Raw genomic sequence first — 11547 nt, forward strand, 5'->3', positions numbered from 1 at the left:
AAAGTACAATACAATGACCAACAACACGAATGTAAACAAATTGATAATAATTTTCTATGAAAGAAACATAGCATCATTTTTATTTTCTATTCCATATATTTTTTTTATCATCGTTGATTCATGTGACTTCAGTTTTTGTTGGTAAATGAGATATGATATGATATAATTGCATGCTCCTGACTCATATTACATCTTACTTCGCATAGAGTGCTTCACAATACCCGGAAAATGAACATTCATCATGTAGTCCTTCCAAACAATATTTTTGGGATCAAAGTTAAATGTCGTGTCTACAACTCTCTTTGCTACCATTCGTAGCTTTTCCACATTCTGGTCATCAAAGCTGTGCTCACAAAATTGTATATATTTCAGTGTGATCAAATATTCATAGAATATCACGTATAATAACAGATAGAAGTTTATACATGCCATCACTAAAGGTTAAATTAGGAAAAGAATTGAAAATGTTGTAGCATCTTCATTTTTGACACTTGAATACTTGCAAAAGAAGTTGAAGACAATTACTTTTTTCATGAGTATGTTTTTTAATGGTAATTTTAACTTATGTTTTAGTAAGAAGGTGTTGTGTTTTAAGTGTGAAGTGACATATTATTAACACAAGGTATAAAGATTTTGGATGAAGATGTGACGTCTCTGTCTTGTGATCATGGAGAATCAACTTGTTGTTGCTCCGGCAACACCCAAACAAGTGGAAAAAGAGCCCTTGGTTTGGCTTCGCGGGAGGGTAGGAGCAAGATCCAATGTTGGTTTGTGTTATATATAGAAGCTGAGAACAAGTCTCACGTCGCAAATGAATGAGTACAGTATTGGATTTATAAGAGAGATGTCTCGTTAACCTAATGTCTTAAGATTTTGGATAGAGATGTCGGCTCTGTTTGGTAAAAATAGCGGATATCTGATAAGCAAGCTGATAGCTTATAGCTGATAAGCTAGCTGATAGCTTTTAGCTGATAAGCTAACTGAAGTGTTTGGTAAAAATAGCGGTTCAACTAGCTGATAAATGTAAAATGGCATAAAGGGTATTCTTAATTCATAATAAAAATTATATCATTAATTTAAGCATTTGTAATTTTGTAAACTAATTTTTCTTTAAAAAAATACTTTAAATTTATTAATTTAATATATCCTATGTATTATAAATTAAATTAAATTTTATTCACTAAAATTTTATCTTATATTTACTATCATTTAAGTGTTTCCACTTTATAAAAAAAAATAACATTTACCTCAAAAACAAAAAAAAAAGTAGCACTAATAGAGTAATACTAATAACAGAGAATAAAGAAAATAACACTTACCTCAAAAAAAAAAAAAGTAACACTAATAGAATAATAGTATTTTGTTTCGTAAAAAAAAACGAAGGTATATATTTTTTCAGAAAAAAAAAGGTCAGCTGATATATTTACAAAAATTGGAATAAAGGGATAGTAGTCTTTATTACGTAGCTTATTATAAAAATTATAATGGATAAAAATACAATTTAAATGAAATAATAAGGGTAAAATTGGAAGAAAAAGTGAGAAGCTATAAGCTATAAGCTCAAACGCTACTTGGAATAGCTTCTGAAAAATAGCTTATAAGCTCGTGAAATAAGCTATAAGCTCATGGTGAAAAAGTGTTACCAAACAAAGCTTTTTTATCAAACGAGCTTATAAGCTATAAGCTAAAAGCTAAAAGCTCTTTTTTGGGGTTAACCAAACAGACCCGTCGTGTCTCTCTATTATGCTCGTGAAAGCATCAGCCTGTTATTTCTTCGGCAACACCCGAACTCTCCCTACATGTTGTATCATAGCCCTTGGTTTGGCTTGGTGGGAGAGCAAAAACTAGATCCTATATATGTTAGATCTTGTTATAGAAGGTGATGAGAACAAGTCTCACATCGCATATGAAGTAGTATAATGTTGGATTTATAAAAGAGATGACTCATTAGCGTAATAGGTTTAAGTTATCATTTCCTATCGGCACTCCAAACAACGGATTGAAATAGGATAAGATAGTTTTATCATATCATGTCTTCTTATCCTATGCACCAAACGACTGTTTTAAGTTGATATGTGGTATCTCTCTTTATGGACTTGGAGCATTGCCTAATACCCAACATATAGTATTATGATGGGTTTTTCTATCATGTGCAAATTTGCACATGTTAAGAAATTTAAAATAGTAACTTTGCATTGGAACTTGAACATTTTGTATTAAATATATAACTTTTTGTTAAATAATTGTTGGTTTCAATAAAAACTTGCTACTTTTAATTACCTTAACATGTGCAATATTGCACATGTTAGACAAACCCTATTATGATTACGAGCGATCATATTAATACAGTTTGATTAAAACAAATCGAATAAATTAATAAAAAAAATCAAAATATATATTGTATATGGTATACGTACATGCCCTCAAAGAGACCATAAGGTCTATAAAGCTCTATCGCGGTTTCCATCTTTGTGCCCTAGAAAAGCAGAGCAATAAAATAAGAGTAAATAATTATAGAGAAGCTAAAGATTTATAGTAAACTAAGTGGTTCAATTAAATAATCAGTTTAAAAGTGTTTAAAAAAGAAAGTCATCACCATCACTCCTCTTACTAACAAATACCTTGTTTTTGTCAAACTCATCCATCCTTGTCGAGAACAACGTTAATTTTTTTTCGACATGTACCGGTCTGTCATTTTTATTTATCCATGGATTTTTTGTAAAATAGCAATGCATGTCATCTATTAAATCAGAATATTTGAATGGATTTCTGGACGAAGAGCCAATATGGTAGATCAAACTCCTGCAAAGATTCTTACTACGAGCCACGGATGCTATTATCATCGAATTTACCACCATGTCCGCAGGAATCTGCAAGCAACATTTTCAATTTTCATATAAATTCGTAATTAATGAAAAATAAATAAAAAAATATAAAATATATAACAATTTAAAAGATGGGCTCACCACATCTACTACCGTCTCTGGAACACCAACAAAGCTCCTAATTGTTCCCTTACCATACTTATCAACCACGTAATCCATAGTTCTGTGGTCATAAAATGATAAAACTGTTTTTTTTTTTTCCTTAAAGACAAACTAATGATATAAATTGAAAAGAGTATAAAGATACTCTAATATAAGAAAGAAAAGTATGGAGTAATTTTGTGTGGCCTTTTTGTGTTTTGAGGGTCATAAAGTATAATTTCTATGTAGGTTAGAGTTCTCAATATTATACTCTTGATTATTCCATTCGTTTTTTTGTTGTTAACAAATACATTCAAATAATTATTCATTACTATTACACGACTAATAACATATATGAAGATACGTCCCTATGAGTTTAGTTTAATTGGTAGATACAGTGCATAATATATGCAGGACCGAAGTTCGAGCTTATGCTACAAAAATAATATTTTTTTTTCAAAAAACAATTCATTTAACTATTAATTTAAGAAATTGGTGTACTGGTACACTCAAATATATTGAGTGTACTATAGAATTTGTCATATATATATATATATATATATATATATATATATATATATATATATATATATATCACAAAAGTACAACTCCGTATATTCAAGAGAAAATACAACTTAGAGTAGGAATCGAGGTTCGAACGCTACATTCTCTACGTTTAAAATGTATGAACCCAACTATTAAACTACTTAAAAAAAAAATTAATAAAGATATTTAGACACAACATCATGAAAAATGAGACATCCATTAAGAAAAATATGTATGTTCAATTTATTCATAATTCACTACATAATGCTTAAGATTGAGTTTTTGAATACCTCACTTCTTCAATCCAACCAGGAAAGGGTTCAGAGTGAGTACTAATTACTATAGTAGGACGTATAATGATCAAAGGTAGATTATCTTTCATATTTGCTACAAGCATTTCTCCCATTGCTTTTGTAAATACATAGGTGTTTGGCCATCCATGCAAATTAGCCCTGATACAGGAGAAAAGTTAGGGAAGGGGCCCAAAAGAGAAAGAAAAAGTGACATAATATAAGCTGAATCCAACCTTTCTCTTGGCCTTATCGAAAAAAAATTATTTTTTTTCCTTCTTTTAACAATAAAATTTTATTGGAAAAACGAGAGAATAAAATTTAGGGCAAATTTGATATGTGTCATTACATATTTATAATTTGATTCATCCTTATAAGTATATAGAGACAGGCACACAAAAATCACCTTATCATTCCAAAGTTTTTCATTACCGAGTTGATAGTCTCTTCATTAGCATTTTCTGCTTTGAGTTCACTTATTTTTTCCTCTATTAACTTCTTTTCTAGTTTGATGTCCAACTTTAAAGACCCTCCTTTTAGTGTTTGACCCATAAAGAAGGGTTTCTCTATTACGAGTCCTTTAGGCTCCCCACATACATAAGCTAATATAGGGAATGCAAAAAGTTAATGGATATCACAAAAGAGTATTATTAAAAGAAGGAAATATTCACATAAGACTCCATTTTAGCAATTTAATTAATAATCACAAATAACTATATCAATAAAAAGTAAATCTCTTCTCTGCAGATTCTAAATAATCAAAAGTAGTTACCACAAACAATAAAAGAATATGTATAAAATTCGGGTGATTGATATGTATTCGATCTAAAAGGTGTGCCTTAATATAAAATTTATTTTTTGATAAAAATGGCGAAAATTTACATTATGAATATTTTTTTGAGGTTCATATTGGATGGATCCTAAGATTGAGGTGTGATTAAAGGTGGACCATTTTCATTTTTAATAATGAACAAATTTAATAATAATAATAAACTACACCTAGTCCAGATCCATATTAGATCCTGACATAAAACCGACATGTTCAGTAAGATACAAATAAAGTTTAATTGGTCTTTTGGTCCTTTAACTATTTTTAAGGTATCACTTTGGTCCCTTAATTAATTTTCAATTTGTCTGAGTCCTTTATTGTATATCTGTTAAACAATTTAGTTCCTTTCGTTTGGTTTATGAAAGTGGTTAATTTACTATGGGTACAAAATTTCATCCCTGTTTTATTTCATTATTTTATGAAGATATCAGTACAAGTTTGAATGACACCGCGATGCTTCTCGTGCTTCCTACAACGGTGGATGGCGGTACCAACAAAACGGAAACCCGTTGTAATGTCTAAGTATTTTAGAGAGAGAGAGAGAGAGAGAGCGTGTAAAGTGATTCTTAGATCGTACCTGGGCATGGCAGAGGTGCCATTCTTATATCGACTATTAGGTTACAATCGTTCACTTGTGAAACAGTGTGGGTTGAGGAAGAAGTTTGGGTATAGAACTAATGGCCATGATCGTTTTAAGGTCATGTTCCAGTGAAATTAGACATAGGGGTTACCTTGCATAAGCGTCTTTTGAGCTGGTAAATCTATTAGTTATGCTTTTGTTAATGACTCGCTGTTAGGATGAGGTCCAGTCTGGAATAATTGCCCCTAAGCCCTTATCGTCTTCATGAAGTCAGAATCTTGTTATGGGTTTGAGAATCAGTGGCCGGCCTCGGTACTCTGGAGATGCTTTCATTTTGGTGTTCTGTTACAAGGACAAATGTGGGGGAACACTTCAGTAAAAGTTACAAAGTCCTGGGTGGGAGTAGATGTAGCATTTATTGCTGACAGATTGAAACAACCCCTTTGTAAAAGATTTTGATGTGTGTCCCACATGCCCCTAGATTGATGCGGCGCGCTTGATTATAAACCTTGAGTGTGGTTACATTCTTGAAGTATGATTAGAATAGTTGAACCTCGTTGTTTCACCTTCCTGCGATTTGAACCGTTGATTAAACTTCCCTAAGTTGGTTATATGAGCATGAGTTTGGCAAACTTAAAAGCTCTTCACAACCCTTTATTCCATGTTTTTCCTCGATGGTTTTTTATTCCCCTTCCTACCATCCAATTTTTTCATCGAAGAGTGGTGTTATTGAGAGGGGTCTTTTCTCCTCCTCGTTTTTTCCTACAAGGCCCCTTTGCCTTCTGAAGGGCAATCTCGTGGACCAAGGTATGTATTCCCTCCATTTTGGCTCGGACATTTGGCGTCGGCTATGAATTTTGGATTTGTTTGATATTCTTTGAATTAGAGGCATTGCAAGCTAAAACTCTGAAACAATAATTTCTTTATTCATATTTTCAAGATGATGTATACAATGTATTTAAAGGACAATAAAAGGTTGTTTTTGTTTTTTTGGAAAGTTTTTGAAACTTAGCCTTGTGTTTAGTTGTTTTTGTGATTTTCTAGAGGATAATCAAGAACTCAACCTTAATGTCCTAGTGTTCGTCTCCTCTTTTTTTTTTTTTTTGGCTTGGGAGGTTGTTTCCCTGCTTAGAAGTCTCGTCCTTCCCCTGCTTGGATTTCTGGGAGTTAGTGTTGTTGTGATCTTTGTCGGGTGTTCGTGCTTATTTTTGAAGTTGAGAGGAAGTTAGCCTCATTACTTGCTTGAAGGGGTTGGTCTCTGGGTTTCTTCTTTTACTTGGGCAGCATTGAAGTTGATAATGGTTAACTCATAAAAATAAAAATATTGAATTGAAAAATGGTGAAAAGTGATGAATTTAGCTTTTCAAAAGTCAAAACATTGTCGAATCTAATGTAAACATACTACTTTTGATTTTCTTAGAACACTTGTTAGCATAACCCTAAAATAAAAATCAGAAGAATCTTACCGGTTGATACATAAAGAAGAATCTCTAGCTTACGACAATTTTTTGCATAGTCCAATACATTAAGAGCTCCCATCGTATTCGTAGCCATTGCAGTATCGAATCTGCAAAAGAACCTTAAATAATTACCAAATAAATTTATAGCTCTTTATTTTACAATAAATTTTACAATAATAATTTTATAGCTTGTTAAATAAATACTGTGTATTTATCAAAAAAATAAATAAATAAATAAATACTGTGTATAATTTTATATGACCCGCATACAAAATGCAATAATCGAGTTACTCCTTCGACTTGTAAATTAAACACATATTTTTTCGAAAAAAAAATATTATAGATATCATAAAAGAGATAACAGATTTACTCCTTCCACTTGTAAATTAAACACATATTTTTGTGTAAAGAAATTTATAATACATGTTAAAAGTTTTAAAATTATCTTACATAAAAGGACAAAGAAATATAAAAGTGGGTCATATTGTTAGCTATAGAGAGAGTAACTCACTCAATAGAGTGTCCTTTTATATTGGCACATATATTATTAGTTTATTTTACAATAATGGTAGAATTAGTGACTTAGTTGGGCCTTTGGCTCTCTCTTACACAAAATAAATAAATAAATAAAAATATCAGTGACTTAGTCCTTTAATGTTATATGCATTGGTTTGGTTCTCTCTGACGACTTATTTTGTGGGTGTTCTAATCGACTTATTTTGTAGGTCGTGTTGTGGATCCTCCTTCTTTTCTTCCTCCTATGAAGTTTGAAATTGAGAGATCAATTGTTCCACCATTTGTCTATGATGGAGTCTCAATCACAACTGAAATTCTGAAATTTATCGTCATGACGAGATATACTTCCAACTTAATTATAAGAAGGACTTAACCAAATATGATGTCAAATTTGGATTTTTGTTAACACACTTCATCAAGAGGGCTACATACGAAGTTGTAGTCATTAACAAATTTAAAGACAAATATAAAATTAAGGTAGTCAATTATATTCATTTATAAAAGAGTATTTTATACGTATTTATGCTACAAATCACAGTGTCTTAATGCAAGGATGTTGCATTTGATGACTGGCCAACGATGAAGTACATGCTATTGAGTACATCAATGATTAGACTCCATTGGGTGGTGATGACAACAATGTTGTAAGACACTTACCAATTCTAACCTTTATTTAATCATAAATGTAAAAATTTTATCAACATCTTTATGTAGTTTTTTTAATTATTTTCAATTAGCAAGTCAGTGATGAAGAGATGTCCGACACAAACATTAAGGAATCCTTCAGTTATTATTCTCCAATGAAATTGACTCATGGCCTGAACAATCAATTGCACTGTCTTTATGGGATACATCCCGGTGGATATTTTATTCGTGCCAATTACAATCTTGAGGATAAGGTTGTCTTGGACGAATGAAGTAATGATGCATGTATAAGATAGAATATTACATATATATATATATATATATATATATATATATATATATATATATATATATTTTTATGTAATATAAATTATTAATTATGTATATATGTTAGTATTATGTTTATATTATATTATTTTATTAATTATTAATTATATACATATAAGTAGTTATTAGTAGTAGTTTTATGAAGCTATTAGTAGTTATAGGAATGTAGTTACTTATTGGTGTGTTATATTAAGATTGTAATGTATAAATGAATAATCAAGCAAAAGTAATAAACAAACGTTTTAGTCTTTCTCCCTTTCTTAGGAGACATGTCCCTTCTAGAATTTGGATGATTGTTACCATTAATTAATATTTTCTATGTTCTAACACATAGGAGGTTCGTTGTGTTGTTGTGTTATGGTTGTTCTTTTGGAAGCAGCGGAACATGTAGATGGGTAGTTTATGTATAGTCTGGAATTCCATTGCATGGATGTTGTTTTGGTTAATTTTTGTTTCAAATGATAGTAGTGCTTTAGTTTGGTTTTGTTGGTGCTAGTTTTCCATATCGAGGGTTAATGGGGGTGTTACGGTGTTGATGAGAGGGAGGTGAAATCATACGTCTATTGGTGGTGGTACGATTTTGTTGGACGTCGGCTATAGTTTTACAATAGTCTCGCTTTATTTTTGTTATCAAATTGATTTTGGTGATGTTTTGGTTGTTGTGTTGATGATGAAGAGTTTGTGGGTGATTTTGATCTCTTTAAGGATTTTTTTTTTCCTTTTTCCACGGTCTAATTGTGGAGACCTAATATTTGAGTTCATCTTTGTCGTTGCTTACCCGTGCCAGTTTTTAAGGTTGTTTTCATGTTGGTTTGTGGCTTGATTTGGATGGTTTGATTTTGGGTTGTTTTCGAGCTGGTGTCGTTTGCACTAATGTTTCACCTATTGACTCTCTTAGGGAATGGTTTCCTGGAATTTGGTGAGCCAATCGTTTTTGTTTCGAGATTGGAACTTAGTGTCTAAATTTATGTTTCTTAGGCTGGTTAAGGATTCTTCTTGGTGGTCCATAGTGATTAGAGGTGTCTTCTCAAGTTCTCCACTTACGTCTAGTCAAAATTGTTTAAAGTCTGGTCGGCCGATCGTTTTTTATTCGAGATTGAGAGTCAATTTCTTGACTCAGGTTTTTTTTTCCAGCTTTTATTAGTGTCTTCTCAGACCGACGAATGTTGATTGGTGGTGGAATTCGAATAAAAGTTGGTTAAGTCATTTCATCGCGTGTTTAATTGGACGATTGTGGTGATGGGAAGGTGATGTGATCTTGTTATAGCTTTTGGCATGTGTGATGGTTTTGTGTGGAGGGATTTGGTTCTGGAGTCATCCACGATAAACTAATTTACCCTTTTTTCCAAATATTTTATAAGTTTTCATAAAATTCATTAAACTTAATCTCAAATTAGATCTTGTGCATGGATATTCGGTGCGGGAATCCTACCGCTTTATTACTAATTCTGGTGAACAGGTGGATAGGAATCTTGTTGATGATGTTTGGCATACATATATATTCTTGTGAAAGTGTTGTTGCTTGTGTGGCATCTTTTGCGTAATAGACTTCCTACGAAAGATAATCTGAAGAGGCGGAGCGTTCTCCATGTTATCGACTTGGCTTGTGCAACAGGTTGTGGAGTAACCGAAACAGCTACTCACCTCCTTCTAGATTGTGAAATGTCATATGGCTTGTGGCTTCATGTCTGGAATTGGGTAGGTTTATCAATGGTTCCTCTAGGTCAGATCCGCAATCATTTCGCTCAGTTTTCATTTATAGCAGGGATGTCGCGTGGTGCCCATTTAATTTTTTAGGTTATCTGGTTTGCTAGCGTTTGAGTTATTTGGAATGAACGGAATAATCGAATCTTCAATAATACAATGACTAGTCTGTTGGCCTTTATTGAGAAAGTCAAGTTATATTCTTTTTTGTGGTTGAAAGTAAAACAGACATCCCTTAATTATTGTTATCATGGCTGGTGGAAACACCCGCTACCTTGTATGGGTGTTTACTAGTGTCTGTTCTGGTCTGTTTTGTTGGTGCCCCTTTCTTTGACTCCTTGTAATTTGTAAACTTTAATCGTTGTTTTTCTTTTGCACTCCTTTTGTCGGAGTATCACCGTTTTTGTTAATATATACCCATTTTGATTTGTGCAAAAAAGATATATTATTTCCTCATCTACTTTTAATGTCAGAAATTACCTAGAAATATTAAATTAATGCAAGGGTAAAAGAGAAATAGATAGTTTAATTATACATGAAAGATTAGAGACAACGTGATTACCTATCATCAAGCTTGGTTGTGGCAGCAGAATGAACTATTATATCAATCTCTTTCAACATCTCCTCATTCCTTTTCACATCTTTTACTCCCAACATTTCTAGAGATACATCACCAACAACAGCAACCACTTTCTCGGATATAAAAGAGTCAAAATCTGCACCCTTTTCAGCTCTTTGCACCTTGAACAATTCCTTCCTAAAGACCTGTATATATAATAGATATAGTTCTATAAAATGAATAATTATTTTAGATATAATTTTCTAAAAAAATTTACTTTAGATATAAGAAATAGTTCATGCTATCTTGTGCCCTTAGACCACAAGATACATCAACTTTTGTTGACTCAACTTTCTCTTATAAACAAGATTGGAGGGAATATTAGGTAACTATTAGAATGTCGTACCTCAACATGCAAGCGTTGTGTAGCTAAACCAATATTTGGTGATCTAATAAGAAGATATAACTTTTTTATGTCCGGTTGAACCCTTAACATCTTCTCCACAAAAACTGCGTGCATTAGGAAAAAAAGGCATTAAAAGGTTTGAAAGAGAAAAAGGTGAATCCTAGTATGAAAATTTTATAATAATAAAAATATGAAAGAAAAAAATACTTTATTAAAATCTATGAAAAATGTAAAAAAGTTCACCTTTAAACCTCTTTTTTGATATATTTATTTTAGACAAAATCGTTACTTTGATTGAACTAATCTTCATCTTATGCCTATTTTTTGTTTCTGTTTATAATTAAAAATCTTCACCTTGAATTTAAATGATGTAATATAGAAGTAGTAAAAGCATACAACATATACCTTTTCCTAGGAATCCCGTTACACCAGTAACTAAAATGGTCTTTCCTGCAAAAAATTCTTGAACATCTCCCAATTCCATTGTATGATGGATATATTTAATTTAACTTTTTTTAAGGGGAATGTATAGTATTAGATGAACCTTTATTTTGTGGAATGTCACGCATATATATAGGTAGGAAGAGTGTGAGATTATGAATAATGTTTGTTATTAAGCATCGGCGTCAAGAGAGGCACTCCGTGTTTGTTTATCAGTTCTTTTTATTGCGATAATTTGTATAAATTAAGAATAATTGTTTTTATAAAAATTTAATTTT

At 31.7% G+C, this 11547-nt stretch overlaps 1 protein-coding gene across 1 annotated transcript; it reads right to left on the minus strand.

Moving 5' to 3' along the window:
• LOC11417173 (alcohol-forming fatty acyl-CoA reductase) lies at nt 1-11464 on the minus strand. The gene is made up of 10 exons (XM_024785607.2): nt 11234-11464; nt 10829-10932; nt 10426-10628; nt 6678-6778; nt 4209-4404; nt 3803-3964; nt 2967-3048; nt 2622-2870; nt 2418-2476; nt 1-343 (listed from the first exon to the last, which is right to left on the minus strand). Exons 1-10 carry the CDS (start codon nt 11310-11312, stop codon nt 187-189), a joined length of 1392 nt encoding a protein of 463 aa, XP_024641375.1. The 5' UTR covers nt 11313-11464; the 3' UTR covers nt 1-186.
• Nucleotides 11465-11547: the final 83 nt, after the last annotated feature.

Source organism: Medicago truncatula, chromosome 6 (genome assembly GCF_003473485.1).
Source record: "Medicago truncatula cultivar Jemalong A17 chromosome 6, MtrunA17r5.0-ANR, whole genome shotgun sequence".
Taxonomy (NCBI): Eukaryota; Viridiplantae; Streptophyta; class Magnoliopsida; order Fabales; family Fabaceae; genus Medicago; species Medicago truncatula.